The sequence below is a fragment of the Pavona decussata genome, unplaced genomic scaffold, assembly GCF_977016875.1.
Source record: "Pavona decussata unplaced genomic scaffold, jaPavDecu1.1 SCAFFOLD_187, whole genome shotgun sequence".
NCBI lineage: Eukaryota > Metazoa > Cnidaria > Anthozoa > Scleractinia > Agariciidae > Pavona > Pavona decussata.
Window position 1 is genome coordinate 622,632 of NW_028145596.1, and position 20,018 is coordinate 642,649.

Sequence of the window (20,018 nt, forward strand, 5' to 3'; positions counted from 1 at the left end):
TGCTTAGGCCTCCATAGTGAAGATTAGTGCTAAACCTTAAAAAAACGGATGTTCTCTGCCCAAATGGAGCTCCATTTTCTGAGTTCTCTGCCTAACAAATGGAGCTCTATTTTCTGAGTTCTCTGCCTAACAAATGGAGCTCTATTCTCTGAGTTCTCTGCCTAACAAATGGAGCTCTATTTTCTGAGTTCTCTGCCTAACAAATGGAGCTCTATTTTCTGAGTTCTCTGCCTAACAAATGGAGCTCTATTTTCTGAGTTCTCTGCCTAACAAATGGTGCTCTATTCTCTGAGTTCTCTGCCTAACAAATGGGCTTCTTTTCTCGTTTACGTCAGGGCTATCGGGATTAAGAATACTACATTGTGTAAACACCATAAGGTGTCCAGCCTTGTTTAGGAGTATCCATTCCAGGAACAACCATCAAGGCACATGATCTCGGCAATCAAACGCAATAATAGGGGACTGTGAACAGTCGACGTAAAATCACTTAATTCAAGTATCAATGTAGTTAGCACAGGGAGCACTTATTGGGGACACTTTCCGAGTCGAATTGGAATTTAGAAATGTTGGGTTTTGAGGAGAGGGGAAAACCGGAGTACCCGGAGAAAAATTTCTCGTAGCAAGGACGAGATGCAACAACAAACTCAACCCACGTATAACTTTGAGTCCGGGAATCAAACCCGGGCCACATTGGTCGGAGGCAAGTGCTCTCACCACTGCACAATCTCTGCTCCTTTAGCAGCCGGTTGGAAAAGAAATTACGTTTCGATTTAACCAAAATTTCCCTTGCTATTTTGTTCGCTGCTTTTTGCGCCATCACGATAGTCTCTTGATTAACCAAACAAAGATGATAACGAGTATCTTAGCCTAAACAGCGAAAGCCGTTTTTATGGGCACGGAAAGTTTGGGGAATTAGATAAACATTTGGAAGAAAGCAGGTATTGCTATAGCGATGTGAGGGCAATTAACGCAAGTATATATTGAGGTCTCGTATTCTAGCAACATATTTTATTCCGTCAGGAGAGGATCAAGGGTACCCCTTGATCCTCTCTTGATTCCGTTGATTCCAAAAGCATTTTTCGGAAGAACGCAATGCCGGATGTTGAAACAGTCATCTCTCTAGTGAAGAATTTGAATTGACTTCATCAAGTAAAGCCTTTAACGCAGACTTTCTTTGGCTTGTCATGCCACGCAATAGCTACGCAATCCTCTCGGGAGTGATTGTGGAGGATCGGCGTGATGTGACGATCGAGCCAAAGAACGTCTGTTGTGAGGCTGCATCAACTATCGAAAATGATTCAACCAAAGGCTGAAACAACCTCGTTCCCAGGGTCAATGTAATTCGTTTGAAATAACCATTGACTTTGCTCTGCAGTGACATTTTCAATTTGTGGTTCAGCCAGACGGACTGAATATTAGACAATTTATACAGTGCGCAGATAATGCGTGGTTCGATTCTACCTATTACCATCCCCCCCGGGCACACCCCTTGGAAAACCCGGCCAGTCTGGCCCGGGGATCGGGAATTCTTGCACGGGGATAGAGGGGGCGGGGCAAATCGAAATAACTACTCGCGCAAGGACTTATGGGGTGACACAATGACGGCTAACCACAGGCCACGTTTTTCGCTGGCAAGTCCATTGAGTACGTTAGCGAATGGCTGGACCAGAATAATCTGTCGAAACTAAAAGCTGTGTTTGGAAATAGCCTCGTTTGATTGACCTATCATATTGCTAGCGTTACGTGACGTCAAAGAGAATAACTTCTTCTTTGTAAAGCTCGAAATCCGTTCGCTTTGCATAAACCAACTGAAAGTCGTGCACATTTGCCTGCAGTTCCTTTTATTTCAGTTTGCTTATCGTTTTGCTTGTGAGGTCAAACGAAAATCGCTCTTTCATTTGAGCTGAGTACGTATTGCATTTCGTAAATTTCACACAAATGTTATTAAAAACGGCTGCATTTGCACATTTCCGCCAGTCAGAGAGCTGACGTAGACCTGCTGAAAGAAAACAAAAAGTAATTAAGTACAAAACATAAAAGAAGGAAGGATTTCCTCCAGAAGAAAAATTAATAATGGTTTTGTTTTAATGGAATTCACTCGCCTAAGCTTGTTTCAGGCGCAGTTTTAATGTTTTAAATATACTGAGTTAAACATTTTGATCCTCTTGTAGAAAAGCAATTTATTTGCACTGAAAATACAAAAGACGTTATTCCACACACAGGCAGCCCAAGCTCGATATCAGAGAACCGTTGAATTATAAGGATTTGTATGGGAATACAACGGATTTGTGTAAAATGGTAGAAACTAACCATCGTTTTCTCAATAAAATCAACTTATCTTGTTTCTACTTGTATTCTTTGTCATTTACCAGCTTTTTAAGCCGATTCAAAGCGATTTCGGTGAGTTAGCGTCATTCGGGTTTCTACTGCTAAGTGTAGCGAAAGGCCGAACGGTATTTCAGCCATGCCCGAAGCACGAAACGTAATAATTCCGTTGAAATCATCCTTAGTGTCCCTACTCCTTCATAGAATCAAAGTAGAGATCATACCTATCCTGCCAGTGCAACTCCGTCTCAATTGAAGCCATATCACGTTTGCTAGAAAGATTTTCTTTCAAGTCAGCTCGCTTCTGAGATTTCGAAAGATGCGCGGCCAGAATGCCATGGACACATTCAACGTTCGAACAGCACGCTGGGTAACAAAAGTTCCCTGGCACGGGGGGAACAGCGGCCAGCATGTAGTTGTCCACAGGCAAACAGATTTGTTCCCGGGGCCTCCTCTTGGAGAAATTCAAGGCTTAAGTTGGCAAAATTTTACGGTAATTAGGAACACATATCCAAACGACGATGAATTATTAATGAGTTTGAGAATGTAATGGCTAATGGGGGTGTGCCGTTAGATAAGGTCGCATTTTTACGACTGGGTGGACTACAATTTGGTCGAAATTTTCAATATAGTAAGGGAAGTGGTCAAAACCACTGTACTCAAATGCAACTAACCAAACCACAACAAACCGCTGCAAACTCAAAAGATGGTGTTTTTATTGCAAAGCCACCCTCCATCCAGCAGCAAAAAAAAAAAAAAAAACATAGAAACGCAAAGCCTGCATGACCTATTTTGAAGTTTTTGTGGTTTGTAGGGTTAATTTTTTGAAGCACAATTTTTTATCCCAGGTGGGTTATGAGGAATCACCCGTGAAAAACACTTAGTCGAGGAAAGACGAAGGGAAGGACTTTTAGAAAATCTAACAAGCAAACAGTTGGTGTTTAGACTAGTTTGTTTCGTCGAAACGTGTTGCTTGTCTTTTATTACAAGTAAGCTCCAAATAGAAATCATTTTGAAGGGTAATTGCTGCCATCAATAGAAGGTTAAAAGCAATGAAATAAAAGAGCGGTTATATCCATTGCAGGTGGAATCAGCCTTGCTTTTATTCATTTCCATTGCGCATATGCCACACATTGACATTCCAATCCTAGCAGTATCCAAGATGTTTGTCCCATGAACCCAGTTTAACGGTCTTAGCTCCCACGAGTCTCCTGAACCTCAGTGGTAGAGCATCCGAACTAGTAATCTGAAGGTCTTAGGTTCGAGTTCTAATAGGAGCGCTCGAATTTTCTGTTTCCCGAGTATGCCTGTGTCATGCAATAAATAATACATCATTCTCAGCCTTCCTTTTGTTGCCAGGGAATTGACTATAACGAGGTAAGCGGTCCGGGAGGTCATGCACAAAACCAGCAAGAACTGACCTCAATATTTAGCTCTACTGTGGAGCCATAATAACCACTGTTATGGTGTGTTGCTAAGCAGTGCACGTGATCTTCGTTTGTCTCTGTAGCTTGACTTTGCAAATGCTATAAACAAGTCCGATCCAGATGTTAAACGTCTTTTAAATCCAGACTCCATGCAGAACGTTCCGTATGACTGTTTGTACAATCCCCAGGCAATACACAAGGTAGGGAGATTGCGGGACTTTTTAAATGTAACGTGTTCCTTGAGCTCCTGTGACAGCTTACTGCAAGTGTAGAAAAAAATGTTGTCGTAATTTGTGCTGCAAGCGTCATTTTTTATTATTATTACATTTTCTTTATCCACTTGCAATGGATTACAAGCTTACGCAGTTTATTACCCACCGTAAAAGCTAGCCAGCCCTCTCTGTTTAGTTCCCCTCTTCGATAGGTCCCCCTGTTTGGAGATCCGATTTTAAAATAACCCCCACTCCTTCAATCTATACCAAGGGTCCCTCATTCCCAGGTAATGCATTTTTAACGGATCTTTTCCTCGGAAAGATTGTGCGCGCTTGTCTCCGCTCGCCTGAAAAAAAAAACGCAAAAAATAATAAAAATAACGACGGGTCTGCAGGCTACCCGCTTTCCATGTAAACCGGCCCTAAAACAACACGGCAATCGAGAGACCCACCAAGCCGGGATTTACCGACCCTCTGAAAACAGACCGCTAACCACTTCACACGGAGGGAGGGGTGGCCTACGAAGCAGACGAAATCGGGGAGTGGGAGGGGGAGGGGAAGCGAGAAAAAGTGAGAGAAACGAGGGGACCCTCCTCTCTCCTTAATGTCCCAGTCTTTTCTCCCCCTTCCCCCCCCCCCCCACCCTCCTTCCCCCCCCTCTCCGGTTACACCTGCTACGCAGGCTAAGGGAGGGCTTAGTCCCTATAATGGACTTTTCGGGGAAGCCCCGAAGACAGGGCGCCGGCTCATTTTCCGAGCAGTGGCTGGTCATCGAGCCCACCCGAAAAGGTGCATTTTTTCAGGCTGAAGGTATATTGAAGGGAAGGGATTTCAGGAGATGAAGTGTAGATGAGATTGGGAAGAACTGTTATTTAACAGACGCAAGGAAATACTATGCGGCCCTATGCCCCACTGGGGGCTCAAAGGACTAAGAGAGAAGGAAATGCAGTGTTTCTAGTTTAGCTGTGTGGAAGGGATTACTTTTTCTTGCAAAAATGGTTTATAACAGGCAAAGGGTTTGGACCTCGAGGCGGAGTATCCCCGTAGAAAACTGGTGAGGACTCCTTCCCCCCCTCCCCCCACTTCACAACCGCACCTCTTTGGCTGTGTTTTAGTCCATCGTGATAATGTAGTCTTCGAAGTCAAAAGGATATCGATTAACACTCTCTTATAGTAGTTGTAAGTATTCAGTTCAAAGTTTGTTTTCCCCAGGTTCGTTTCAACCCTAATAAGCAAGCTTTTTCGTGGCTTGCCTCAGGAGGCGCAGCTGGTCTGGCAAGGCTCCATTTAGTCAAACAGATCGAGTGAAGAAACGCTGGTGTTAAATTAAGCAAGGAGTCATCAATCTTCTGATGCGGGCGTCAGAGGGAAAGAACGAGAACAGCCACTGGATTGAGAAGAAAGAAGATGTTCCTTCCATAATCATACAAAACAACGGACTTTCGTTTGAATAACCCTTTCAAATCAAATCAAATAACTTTATTTATCCACAGTTATCTCATCAGTAAAAAATGCTATTTACAAATACTATTTGCCCTCTGAAAGTGGGGTCTACCTGTCTTGGCCGAGAGTGGCGTGGTGCGAACCACGAGAGGATTGGGGCGCCCCTTCCCCAGTTTTCTCGCCGTTTGCTACGCTCGCCGCTCGCCTCAAATATATGTCGCACTGAGACCCTTGTTTGCACGTTAATAAAAGAATCTCTGTGTTGCTTATTAGCTTTCACTTCAGCGCTCATACTTCAATTCTTCATGTAGAGCACAATGAACAATACCCCAAGAAAACGCTTCTCATTAGCTCTCCTTTATGCGGGCTTTAATTCTTGTTGTTACCACCCTCGGGAAACCCCCAGAACAAAACACTTTTAAGCAGGCCTATCCCAGGGGTAGAAGTCAAATCAAGTTAAAATAACTACTCGTGCAAGAAATATGCCTTTTTTGATTAAGAAAAATTCACGAAATTGCTGATTTCATTTTTCTTTTGTAATGTTGCCATCCTCATGTAAACCGAGCAGTTTATTTGCACTGAAAGAGAAAAGATTCGCCATGCTATATTGGAATCAGTAACATTCTAATACTAATTTTTGTAAATTTTTAGGCATTGTTGATAAGTTGGAGATTCCTTCCATGTTGAATAAAGTTAACAGTTTATACGTTCCATGGGAAGAAGCATTGTGTGACTATCCTACCAACGGCTGCACAGGAATCTAAACTAAGAAGGCCTTCGTGAATCTAGCCCGTGAACCTTCCGGGGGCCATGAAACCTGTGATTCGGTGTCGTTTCCAGAGAAGCGCTTCAAGTTTTCATCGGCCAACTATTCAAAAATTCGGGTAGGATGGTGCTTCCTAATACAGATTTAGTAACCTTTACCAAGATCTTCTTTTTCTGCATAGAAATAAACCGCGCAAAAAAAACTTTCAATTAGTAGCCCCAGTCCATAAGAAATCAGAGTTTCTCGGACAATTCCCAGATGCGAAAAACGTTTAAAAGAATGGTGCCCTATTTTGTTTAGTTTGCTGTCAGACTATAATGAATAAGAAAGTTAGTTTCTGAAGAAACTGTAGTACTGCATCGGTGAGGAGTTGAAATGAATGTTTGGTTTATCAACAGAGTTGATAACTAAAGGTAAATTGGCCACCGTAGAGAGATTCGAGTGCTGACGTTTCGAGCGTTAGCCCTTCGGCAGACACATTTTTGGATTCGCTCAGGCGAAGGGCTACGGCTCGAAACGTCAGCACCCGGATCTCTTTACGGTGGCCAATTTACCATTAATTCCCAACGCTGTTGACAAACCAAACATTCGTTTATAAAGAGCCATAAACTCCCGGAAAATTGTACAAGTGTTGAGTGACACACCCTTCACCCTGTGGTCTTTCAAGTCCTTCGACCTCACGTCATTTGACACCGGCCATATACGTCCAAACCTTCCCGCTGTCCTTTCGTGTTTCTTATCGTTCGTTCCCAAAAGAAGAAAGTACTTTTATTTTGTCGTCTGTTCGTTCTGTGGGTGTGTAGGGTCTCTAGGCCAATAGCAACCAAAAAAAGGCAAACGTTTACTTTTAATAATTGTTTATTTGTTCCTTTACACATACATTCCTGTTGAGAATAAATATGGAATCTATTGACACTGGCAGGAAAACAACATTTTGGGTTTTAGCTCTAAAAGCCATGTTCGGCGCAGATTATTATTTACACTTGTATTTTGCGCAGGTATTTCATATCTAAATACATTAGTATAGGATTGATAGAGCGCTTTTCAATTGAGCATCCAAAGTAAACATTTCGCATTTCCTCACGGCGGCCATATCGGTGTCCCAACACAAAGAAATGGCGGCCATGTTGGTGTCCCAAACTAAACCTCTGGGAATTGAACTCTATTTTTCTGCAAATACTTTCTTTTGTTTCAGTAAACCAATATGACCGGTAATCACGTAAAAGAAAACGCTCTATAATTGATTTAGTTGGCCACTTTCTCAATTATTAGACATTAAATCAAAAACAATCCCGACTTGCTTAGAAGGGTTTTCCAAGTTTAAGGCCATTTACTTACAGTTTCTTCGCGGTTGATTAATTCATTGTGTTGTTTACGTCTTTTCGGATATGTTAACAGTAATTACTTTGGTTACGGTTTTGTGATACTCAATTGAGCACCGCTCTCTCTTGCTAACCGGTTTTCCGTGTATCGAGCGAACTAAAATATAACTTGACAAGGTACATATTTTAGAGCATCACACAGGTGTGCCACTACTTGTTGTCTTATATTGTTACCATCAAGGTCCAAGTAAGTGAGTTTACAATTTTTATCTTTTAGTGCATCACACAAGTGTGCTACTCCTTGGTCTCCTATATTGTCATAACTAAGGTCCAAGTTAGTGAGTTTACAATTTTTATCTTTTAGTGCATCACACAGGTGTGCTGCTCCTTGGTCTCCTATTTTGTCATAACTAAGGTCCAAGTTAGTGAGTTTACAATTTTTATCTTTTAGTGCATCAGACAGGTGTGCTGCCCCTTGTTCTCCTATTTTGTTAAAATCAACGTACAAGTTAGTGAGTTTACAATTTTTATCTTTTAGTGCATCACACAGGTGTGCTACTCCTTGGTCTCCTATATTGTTCTCACCAAGATACAAGTTAGTGAGTTTACAATTGTTATCTTTTAATGCATCACACAGGTGTGCTGCTCCTTGTTCTCCTATATTGTTATGCCTAAGGTTCAAGTTAGTGAGTTTACAATTTTTATCTTTTAGTGCATCACACAGGTGTGCTGCTCCTCGGGCTCCTATCTCGTTACTCGTAAGTTCCAAGTTAGTGAGTTTACAATTTTTATCTTTTAGTGCATCACACAGGTGTGCTACTCCTTGGTCTCCTATATTGTTCTCACCAAGATACAATTTAGTGAGTTTACAATTGTTATCTTTTAATGCATCACACAGGTGTGCTGCTCCTTGTTCTCCTATATTGTTATGCCTAAGGTTCAAGTTAGTGAGTTTACAATTTTTATCTTTTAGTGCATCACACAGGTGTGCTGCTCCTTGGTCTCCTATCTCGTTACTCGCAAGTTCCAAGTTAGTGAGTTTACAATTTTTATCTTTCATTGCATCACACAGGTGTGCTGCTGCTTGTTCTCCTATATTGTTATTTTTTAGACCCAAGCGTGTGAGTTTACAACTTTTATCTTTTAGTGCATCACACAGGTGTGCTGCTCCTTGTTCTCTTATATTGTTAGTGTCTAGCTCTAGCCCAGTGAGTTTATTATTTACATCTTTTAGTGCACGACCAATCTCTACACAACCCAACCTACCCATACTGTTATTTGACAAATTCAAGTACAAGTCTCTGTCAATAATTTTAAGGACATGCAGTACAGCTGCACACTCTATAGGTGCTGCCGAACAACTCCGAAAACATACCTCATCAAAACTAATTACTGCAAATTTGTTTTGTATTGCAGAATGCTGCTTTACATTGATCTCATACAAATATTTACATAAGTTCAAGGCTAATGTCCTGTCTACCCTAGCTGGCCAGTAGGTCAGTATTCTTCCCTCTCCTAACAAGCTAAACTTGGGTAGCTCCTCCGTCGACATAGGAAGAAGTTCACTAAAAATATCAACATTGGACATTTCTTGGTCTGGATCAGGCTCCAACAGCCCAGCCACAAACTGTATCACTACTTGCCATGCACCTTTGTTGATGTGATCAGCAACAAATCTTCGCAATTCCTCTTTAGTCATGGTGTCCGTTACATGCTTAGCAGCGAAAAGTTCCTGCACTGTTAAGTGCAGGAAACAGTATTGTGCTTTGGGCTGTTCACTAAGTAAACGGGGCTTGGCGTCGGGTAAACGGTGAAGCAGTCCACAATGCTCCAGTCCATCAACTTCGTTTGATTCAAAGATTAATCTTCCTTGTTTAATGCCATTAAAAGCGGTTTTTTCCAGTCTCTTGAACACCATTTCATTTTCGGGATGAAGCTGTTTAAATGGCTTGTACATGTACGTCCCAAGGTCGGTTTTAGAGCAGCTGTATTTGTCATCACGATTGTGCTTATAGAAGAAAATCTTGACCGTCATGCTGTAAATTTCGGTCATCTTTGTTGGGAGCTGCAGACCTCCATCGAAGATAGAGATCCTGATCAAGTGTAGCAAGCAATGACATATGATAAAACAATTCACGGGGATATAGCACAGTGAAAAGAGATTGATGTTTGTGCTGATGTGCTGCCATATTGTTTCTTTCGCGACGTGGTCACCTTCTGTAAACTTCTCCACATAGTCCTCAATTCGCTCAGATGTAAATCCAAGAATTTCAACTGTCCTTTTGAATTTAAGGTTTCTAACACATTCCACAGCAGTTGGTCTTGTTGTCGTTATCACCGAAGAACCACGGAGAAGTTTTCCTGACACTAGTTTGCTGTAGAGACAGTGGAGGGGCATTTTCGCCTCCCCAGTGTTCTTGTAATAAGAGTCATCTTGGGGTACGTCGGATTCATCAATTCCATCGAAAATCAAAAGTACTTTGGTGGGGTTCTCTTTAATATAGCTCCAAACCTCGTCATCCAAACGTCCTACTGTTTCTGCGCGATCCAACAACTCATAAAGATTGAGGTTTGTTTCCGAGTTTAAATGCCTGAATTTCAAAAGGAAGGCCATGTCAAAATGCTTTTTCATCTTGGGGTTACCAGATGCCCACATTCGAAGAAGCTTGGTAGATAGCATTGTTTTGCCAATGCCTGGACGACCAACAACGAGAACATTGTTGCGGTAAGCATCAAAGATGTCTTCTAGCCTTACAGACTTGGACTGACTCGCATTGGGTGCGGGGTACACTTTAAGTTGTTCCCATCTATCTGTGGGAAAGTCATAGTTCACTCTGCCTTCGTGAATCACTGCATTTACATATATTTGGTCCGTACTCAGATCTTTAGCTTCTGGGCCTTCACCTGGATTAGTTCTGAAGGGTTGTTGAAGTTCTGGAAGCCGCTCCGTGTCTGCTATGATATCGTCCTTTATCTTTTGTACGGCTGCTTGAAGTTGCAAATAATCTGGATTGAGGAAAAGAAAATGTACATTACATCAGCTAATTTGTGTGTCTCGAAAACTTTGCGTAGCTGAATATACTGGGGATAAAAATCTGATCGTGATTTTCTATTTCACAAACCCACAGTTTCCTTTTCTGTTCTGGTATCGCTTTTAGAACAAAATACAGTTTACTAATTTATAGTGGTAAACTGTAGCCCCCTCCGAAAAAAAAATTAAATTCAATGATTAACACAATCTGGGAGATGGTTTTTACTAATACAGTAACTCTCACAGCCACAGCCTCAATAAAGATAATAATGTTATGGCAATTTTGTAAAGAAGACAAAAAAGTGCCACTTCCTTTTCGTTCTGAAGTTAACTTCTGCAAGAGACAATTCTTTGGTTGCAACTCAAAAGCAGAACCTGTGGCATAACAATCATCATTTCATAAATTGTTGGGGTTTCATTAAGGGCAAGCCACCGCGCAAATTGACCGTCCGTGAACACAACTTTGCCCAGTTACTTTTAACCTCTCAAGCAATGTTTTCAATAAAGATCATATCCAAGTTAACTACATGTACATGTATCCTGCCCAGGTGCAATAGCCTCTTGCCCGACTAGGCAAGATCTTAAGGACGGTGCCTAATTTTTTTTACTGCGCATACGTTCTGCGTACCTCGAGATACTCGGGTTTCCTGTGGGTGGTGCCTACTACACCTTTTGCTGTTCATTATGAGAAAATACGCATCCATTTGCGTAAAATGGCGACCAATTGCGCGAAGATACATTCATTAGCGCCAAACGACGAACATTTGCGCTTAACTCAGATTCAATAACGATTTTTGCATTTTAATCAACATTCAAAAACACTTTTGGGCATTCTTATGCGTCATTCGACATACAAAAGAGAAAAATATACTTTTATTTGCGCTAATATTCAAGTCATTAACACCATCCTGAAAGTCAATAGAGGTAATAGACAAACATTAACGTGCATAAATCATTTATTAACATTTTTATCACACTGTTTGTATTGAAATTCAATAGCATTCCTGGACGGCGTTAGTGTGGATAAGACAAATATTAATGCGCTTGTACAAACAATTGAGCGATCTTTAGATTCAATATACAAAAATCGATTTTCAATTGAACAAAACCTAATTTACCAGACTTTTTGCTGTCTGAAAGTAGCAATCAAGGCTGACATCTCACGTCCGGAAATTCAAAGACGTATGGATAACAGAGACGAGGCTAGAGTACGAGGAATCCCACTGGAGGAGTTTCGAACACAACAACTGCTGCTGAAGCTCTGCACAGAAACATCGACACTGTGACCGCAGCTAAAAGTGCGCAATGGTAACGCTTCATGCAGACCTATCTGCCAAGATGTTTTAATAGAGAGCTTATTGAAGGGTAAACTAAAATTGAGAATAAAATAATTTTTTGAAATTGTACTATTCAATTGAAAATCGATTTTTGTATATTGAATCTAAAGATCGCTCAATTGTTTGTACAAGCGCATTAATATTTGTCTTATCCACACTAACGCCGTCCAGGAATGCTATTGAATTTCAAACAGTGTGGTAAAAATGTTAATAAATGATTTATGCACGTTAATGTTTGTCTATTACCTCTATTGACTTTCAAGATGGTGTTAATGACTTGAATATTAGCGCAAATAAAAGTATATTTTTCTCTTTTGTATGTCGAATGACGCATAAGAATGCCCAAAAGTGTTTTTGAATGTTGATTAAAATGCAAAAATCGTTATTGAATCTGAGTTAAGCGCAAATGTTCGTCGTTTGGCGCTAATGAATGTATCTTCGCGCAATTGGTCGCCATTTTACGCAAATGGATGCGTATTTTCTCATAATGAACAGCAAAAGGTGTAATACAGGGATATTTTAGCGCGGTTTGAAACTATGCGGAGAAAGCAGATCTTAGCAAGAGCTTTTGCCAATAATTGGTATTTAAAAAGAAAATTGGGGATAGCCATGCATTTTTTCAGAGATACATGTAACAAAGCTTCAATTTGGAATAAAATGCCATACATCTCTTTGTATTTTAGCATTTTTTTGAATTATTCTTCATTGTCTCTTAAAAATGCGTGGTTACCCTCAGCCTTCTTTTTGGATTCCAATAGCCCTAGCTAAGATCTGCTTTTCCCGCATAGTAAAAAAATGCTCCAAAATACTTCTGTTTTAGTATGCACCGTTCTTAATGAAACCCCTGAAATTGCTGCCAATAATTCTTTCCAAACCAACTGTCAACAGATTGTTTGAGGACATTTTTTCACCACTCAGTTCATGAATCATATTCTTATGCCCCATTCACACCAAGGCTTCAACACGTTTAAAAGCTGATTAGTCAAACACAGTTTAAAATTGTTTCTTTCATTAAAGCCGCTTTCGGATTTTTGTCGACTACAGATTTTGCACAAATGAGAGCATAAGTTAAAGATTACTTGAATCCTATGTCCAAGCCAATGGTTCAGCTTTCTGTTACCAATTTTCAGTTTGTTAAACCTGGTTTAATTAAACATGTTTTGTTCGTGTGAATGGGGTTTTAGATCAGATTTTTACGCAGCTATCTGGGACTGACCTTGATCCTCGCTTCCTTTTCTCTTTCTTTTTCTTGTTTGTTCATTTTCCTTTCTTCTTGTGCTATGGAGAATATTCAACTTTTCCATTTCAGTGCTCATATGCTCGCTGATGTCACCTGAGGATCAACATTCAACGCAACTTGGTAAATTTTTTGCATGATATCCTTTTCAGCCAAAAGGATCAACTGTAATTTGATCATATTTTCAATTAAAAATAAAAACACAGACCACACGCATGTGTATGGTTTATTGGCTAGAGATGAAACTGATAAGATATGCTGTATAGAAAGACTCTGCAACAACTATACACTGTACATGCTGTTAATTCCATATTAACAATACCACAGCCTGTTCATTTGGGAGAGGGTGACACAACTCTTTCTCCTTGTTTACACCAAGACTATACACAAGTAAATATGTGCTTCAAAGTTTGGCATAATTTCCTGAATTATTGCTTTAAATTAGTGTGCTTCAAGCAGCCACCCAAGGATAGTTGAGGCAGCAACTCTGAGCTTTTGTCACAAAAAAATTTCAAGTGACCAGATTTCTTGTGCCTTTTTCTGCAATTGTTTTAGTTGTTGTAACAACGGTGCATGTGTGGATTCAAAGTGTTTTTTTCAGTTTACACTTGAAGCACAATTACAATTCAGTCCAATCAGACTTGCACTCTACCGAATAAAATGAGATGAGCAAACATTTGAGACGGTCTGTAATCACAATGCCACGTTAGAGTTCCAGTGCAAGTGGACATGACGTTTTGTTCAATCTGACTAAAAGATGTTGAGCAACCCAGGCAGTATAGTCACTGCCACTGTTGGTAGCCTCATCTATTTTGTTCCGTGGCTTTAAAGTTGGACAAGGCATTGACTTTTACTTATAACAGAAGACCCTTAATATTAATGGCCGTGTCCCCTCTGGTTTGTCCTTAGGTAAAGAGTGAGGGTCTTGAGCAATTAAACTCATCAATTATTTGATGAGCTCAGGAGCTGGTGCCTAAAAGGTTGGTGGAGCCAGGCAGCATGGGGAAGGAAGTTTATGGCAACCCTGCGAGATGCCACCACCAAAGGCACCATCACACTGAACCCAATCGGTGGAATACTGTCCTTACCAAGGGAGGGCAGAGAGGGAAAAAGGCTTGAAAATAAAGCAAGTAAAATGGCCTTTCTCACAGGCCAGCAAGCAAGCAAATGGAAAGAGAACCATGAAGCACCCCCAGCAGAGAGGTCAAAGATCACCCCTGAGCCGCGATGAAAGGCAACCACTGACAGGCATTGTCTTGACTTTAACCTTGCCTAAAATAATTACATTTAGCCACATTTAAAATTCACTCTTTCCTTTGAGACAAAACCATCAAATGTTCATTCAATAAAATGATAACCAAGTATATAACCATATATATAATATATAATAACCATAATAATAATAATTACAAGCTACATGAACATTATTAAAAACAACAGGCAAGAAGAGCTAAGACAGATTATTTTTAAGGCCAGACTCAATTGATCATGTCCTTCAGCCAGCTTTTCCAGTGATGACATTTACCTTGGCTATAGTGCAGCCATCCTTGGAAAACACGAGGATCGTTAAGAATGTTTGCCACAACAGAGGCTGCCATGGTACTTGCAAAAGCCATCCAGTCACCACTTGAAGGCTGAGTTGGATCTCCAAAACTGGCCACACCTTTTACTATCACCCATTCTACCTTGTCATCATAGGCTGCTGCATAAAGACCTGAAATAGGAAAACAGATAATTTGAACAATTGATGCGCTCTAAAAACATTCATGATTTCAGGCAAGTGGTTAGCATACACTCTAGTTAGGTATAGTTGTGGGGGAGGGAGGGTGGGTGAACAGTGTTCGAATATTCTAGTAATATGCTTGCTCCACCCCTACCCCCTCCTATGTCATGCTTCATGACTACTGGATAGTACAAACTCACATTGTGTAGTCAACAAATTGAGTTTGAAAATCTGGCTAGCGCTTATAAAATATTACAAGATTAAATGTTCTTTTTTTTGCATTCAACTCTAACTATTGTAACCTCACAAGTGTAATATGAATTATTACGCTACAAAGGAAAGGTTGGAGCTAGCCAATAGGTGATAGCTGTACAGTGTTAAGAATAAAGAGTAAGTCGATGCATCTAAGCACAGTATAGACTGTCTAAGATACACTCTAAGCATTCTTAAGGATGGTGCTTCCTGATACAAAAGTATATGTATATGACTATGCGGGAAAAGCAGATCTTAATACAGGCTACTGGAATCCAGAAAGATAATTGGGGGTAGAAAGGCATTCTTTAGAGAAAATTAAGCAACAATTATTCTAAAAAGCAAAAAATACAAATACAAAGCAATGTACATGTATGGCGTTTTTTTTTTCCAAATTGAAGCTTTATTACATAAATCTCTGAAAAAATGCACATGCTAACCCCAATTTTCTTTTTGAATACCATTCATTGGCAAAATCACTTGCTAAGTTCTGCTTTCTCTGCATAGTTTAAAACCATGCAGAAATATCTCTGCAGTACTAGGCACCACCCATAAGGAGAACCTGAGTATCTCAAGATGCACAAAACGTACATGTATGGGCTGTAACAAAAGTTAGCAGCGTCCTTAAATTCAGTTACTGTTGCTTAGACCTTTTTTTACTTTGTACATGTAATACACAAATTGATAGACAAAGGATGCAAACAATTTCTTAAAACACTTACCTTCACCCTCTGATTCAATAGCAATAGCTTCAGGATGAAGCTGAATGACATCCTCATGCCTCCAACCAGACCTGGGTGCCAGTCGCTGGCTCAGAATATCACCATCACGATGCACTCTCACTTCTCGCTCATCTGGGTTTTCCAAAGGAGCAACCCAGCCATCGACAATATGCCTGATAAGCTGACCAATATTTCTACCCACAGGTGTTTTGAAGCCGGAAGGTGTTGTTAGCTTGGAAGATACAATGACATCTCCTAGTTTGGCTTTATCAGGACTTAAGCCACTGCAGGTACCCACTGAAAATACAGCCTTGGGACGCAGGACCTTGACTGCATTCTTTACAGCTGTTGAAGAACCACCTGGCTCTGCCGACCCTTTGGAGCATTTTATTAATGCGATCTTCAGCTTCTCCTGGTCAACGCTTCCAGTTGACCCAAAGTACACATAACCAATCTCTTTGTGCCAACTCCTGAAGGGTTTATCAAGGTAATGGAAACAGCTTAAGAACTCACAGTCCTGCACCATCAGTAGCAGAACATCAATTGGTAGTTCAGCATCACTCCATTCTTCACTGGTATTTGGAAGCTCACTTGTCTTTGGAAGCTTAATACTGAGTTGTGGAGGGCTGTCTTCAGACTGCAGTAAAGAGCTTTTCTTCCGCTTTCTTTTAGCACCTAATGGAGAGCAAGCAAAAAGTAGAGAAAGTAAAAACATACATTTTGATTTATTCAATTAGTTTCACTATACAGAAAGCAAAAGTTCATTCAAAAATTATTAACAAAAATACTGTATACAATTTTTCTGTCGCACAAAAATAAAGTTTTGAGTAGACGTCATGTATACCTCAGGCATTTAATCTCCCACATGATCTTAGCAAATTAAGTAGTTTGTTTTCTGTGTTTTGGCAGGAAATCAGTAAGACCATGAGATTACATGTATGTTAATTATTAGTTTCAGATAAATTATATGGCTTTTGGTAATCATGAGTTGTCCACTGTCTTTATTAACAGTTGATCTAGCCAATATTAAATAAGATGATTCCATATAGGGTTATCATTTACTAAAAACAAGTAATACGGTATGAAAACCCAGTTTTCCTTCTACACTGTACCAATTAATTGAAGTCCTCCAAAATGTAACGTTCAGAACAAAACAACAAAAGAACAAAACTACGTTCTTCTAACCCTCGCTGGTAAAATAACTAATAATGCCTTTTAGTTCTTGAGTTAAAACTACTCAAACACAGGCGATTGTCAATGTGTATTAGGCTTTGACCTATTTTTTTCAATTTCCTGCTGTGAAATCTTTGGAAATTTTCACAGTAGTGTTCTTCTTAAGGGAAATTGAAATTTATGCACACAATTCACATTTTTCTCAACTGGTTTTGCTCAAGATTGTAGTTCTGTTGTCACGCAGAAAAATATCATTGATTAACTTTATATGTAGTTACCCCTTATGTCTTCCAAGCTGTCATCATTGCCTTCCATTGTTCTAAAACCTTCCCTCAATACTCCCACTCTCAGGGTCCATGTAATCAATCTTTAAGCTCTCAGTCTAGGATCATCCAGGCTCTCCTACAGTGCTTCTCAGATGCCCTGTCTGTAAGTATTGAAAATAAACTTCCAATTATTATTACCTCCATACTTTTAAAAATTATTGTGGGATTTTAAAATGTTGTCATGCAGTAAAAAGCACTCAAACACAGCCATAACGTGAATTCAATTGACTCTGAGTTGCGAGATGGAGTTGCGAGACTTTTTCAAGCCTAGAAAATCAAGTGAAGATGATTATTTCTAGGGATTGCAAAGATGTAAAATCAAACATCCCCCCCCCCCCCCCCTATGGAAAATCTCATCTTTTATGGAGTCCAGTTTTATATCTGCTTATGCACCCAGAGCCTTTTTGGGTAAAAGAAGTGTTAGGGATCTATGTCATTGCTTTTTATCTCAGATCGTAGTGAAAAAAAATTGGACGAATCTGATTAGTTTTCTTTTGGTACCTTTTAGGGGTTAAATTATGTAAGAACCCACAGCCAAAAAAAGTACATGTAGACCACTCTTAGGGGTTCTTTTCAAAACTTTAGACTTGTAAGAATCTCGTCTCGAGAGACGCGAGTCTTGTCTTGCGAGAAACGAGACGAGACTGGTAACTTACTTTTGAGCGGTACTGTAGACCACTCTTAGGGGTTCTTTTCAAAACTTTAGACTTGTAAGCATTCTGTCACTTTAAAATATGGGAGTACCCAACACTGTTGCTACTTGTGGTTTAATGAAAGAATGGAAAAATCCAAGAAACTCTGATAGAATGTTGTGATGTGTAGATGCACGTTAATTTCTCCTTTTCCCTCACGACGGTACACCATGGAGGACAATCTCGAGTGTAATGGTAAGCACTGTTTTATTTTATTTTGTGTTATTTTATGCTACCATATAAAAGTAAACTTATTATGCATGGATTAACTATCAAAAAGAAACTACATGTAACTGGCCAGTGATCTTTTCCCATGCGTTTTGTGTTTATAAAGACTAAACTAACGTTCTGGCTACAAGGACAAAACCTATCTAAAAGTTAACCCTCTGGGTGCAACTTAGTAGATCTTAAAACTGAACTTTATCAAAGACAAAAGTACCCTCCCAGGAGTTATCACTTTTTTTCTGAAATGTGTGGTTTTACGTCTTTGCAATCCCTAACTTTTATATAATGTTATCTTGACAAGAAATTTTCATTTTCTAGTTTGGCAACTCGTAACCCACAACTCTAACTCACAACTCACAAAGTTCTCTGGAACTCACATTCTTCCCACACCCCAAGTACATATACATGTAAGCCTTTTCACCGAAAACAAAAAGGCTCAGAATTCAGAGCAGCTGGCTTTTTAGTAGGTTGTGAGCACTTGAGGAGAACCTTGTAAATGGCCCACGAATTTTCCACTATAGATGCCTCACTACTAAACTTGAGACTGAATTCATTAATCCATCAAAGAAGCAATGAGATGTAAAGGGAAGTAAATAGTGCTACTAAAAGTTTTAAATCTTACCTATTTTAAAAATAGCATTGCTGATGTCTTACTTCACTTCTTTGTTGCTTGTTAGAAGAGGTTTCTCTCTAGTCTTGCTTTCCAATGTATGAGATCTACATGAAATTAAGGTAGTTTGGCAAACATTACAATCACATTATCAAAAACTTATTTAAGAGCTGCTCCCTACAGCTGTTGGTAAATGTTAGCCAAAGCAGAGTAAACATAGTTTGAGTTAGTAGGGAGTTCGAATTGAGTTTGAGTTATATAGTATAAAATTACTGGAGACAAGTCCAGGAAAAATCAAATTTTGTTCGAGTTAGAAGGGAGGGTGGGTACTTATTCAAGGATGGGCGCTTATGATTTTCTCAACATTTTCAGTAAACAAGGACATTTTCAGAGAATAACAAAACAAGGGGTAACAAATTTATTTTCCTTCTAAAAGACAAGACAAAACAAAGTGCAAAATCTAACATAAGAAATATAAAAGGTCATTTACAGTACTTACTGTGCAAAAGTAATGAGAGCGAATTTCGACGAATTTTGTCTATTGTTCTTGTGAATTTTCGACGATATGTCGGCGAAATTTCGTATGGTATTTCACGTCGCTCAATGCGATATTTCGAGGAAAATGCGGCGGAATGATGCGAATTCTTTCGAAATTTCAAAGTAGCGAACTTTCCTTGCTTTCAAAATTTAGAAGAAATGAACTTTTGTTTCTTCAAATTTTCGAAGCAGCAAACTGTCATTAAAAATACACTGTAGATTATAATTGCAGTATATTACTCGGAACTAAACGCGCTTTGTTTATTTATTAACACCACAACTGAAGAGCGTTTAAAAATAAGCTAGAGAGATTTAACCCGCACTCTGCTTCAGTAGAGTAATCGCTTGTTTGTTTTTAAACAAGACCAACCTTCAAGGACTGAATCGTAATTACAACAAGCGGGATTGTAAACTCCATGATCTTGATTATGCATACAAATTTTTCGTTCAGCTTTCTAGGCCAACCGGACTTCAGGAGGTTGTCAACGGAACCGGTACATTTGATCTTCTTAACAATTCTCGCCACGCTCTGATAGCTGACGAAATTAAAAAACCTTCATTTCTTAATTTTTTTTATATGGCTAGCGGCTGCAAGCCATTTTCGTAAACAGACTGGATTCGCTTTCAAGCGCAAGGTGAAACCTTTAGCATGATTACT

General features: G+C 39.7%; 2 protein-coding genes and 1 pseudogene across 3 annotated transcripts in view; 1 reads left to right on the plus strand and 2 right to left on the minus strand.

Moving 5' to 3' along the window:
• LOC146462474 (general transcription factor 3C polypeptide 2-like) overlaps nucleotides 1-5,505 on the plus strand; it is a 32,199-nt gene extending 26,694 nt beyond the window's left edge. Inside the window, exons 2-3 of the mRNA XM_085085594.1 lie at nucleotides 3,836-3,952; nucleotides 5,177-5,505. Of these exons, the coding sequence (XP_084941720.1) occupies nucleotides 3,836-3,952; nucleotides 5,177-5,272 (213 nt within the window). The 3' untranslated portion in view covers nucleotides 5,273-5,505. The remainder of the gene's footprint in view (nucleotides 1-3,835; nucleotides 3,953-5,176) is intronic.
• LOC146462473 (uncharacterized) overlaps nucleotides 1-17,381 on the minus strand; it is a 73,600-nt pseudogene extending 56,219 nt beyond the window's left edge. Inside the window, exons 1-3 of the transcript XR_014857119.1 lie at nucleotides 17,249-17,381; nucleotides 15,798-16,472; nucleotides 14,626-14,814 (exon numbers count right to left, since the gene is read on the minus strand). The product of XR_014857119.1 is annotated as an uncharacterized LOC146462473 (transcript). The remainder of the gene's footprint in view (nucleotides 1-14,625; nucleotides 14,815-15,797; nucleotides 16,473-17,248) is intronic.
• The window catches only part of LOC146462475 (death domain-containing ATP nucleosidase-like), a 33,461-nt gene extending 16,061 nt beyond the window's left edge, over nucleotides 1-17,400 (minus strand). Inside the window, exon 1 of the mRNA XM_085085606.1 lies at nucleotides 17,377-17,400. The gene's annotated coding sequence lies outside the window, so the exon portion shown is untranslated. The remainder of the gene's footprint in view (nucleotides 1-17,376) is intronic.
• Between the last annotated feature and the right edge of the window lie 2,618 nt (nucleotides 17,401-20,018).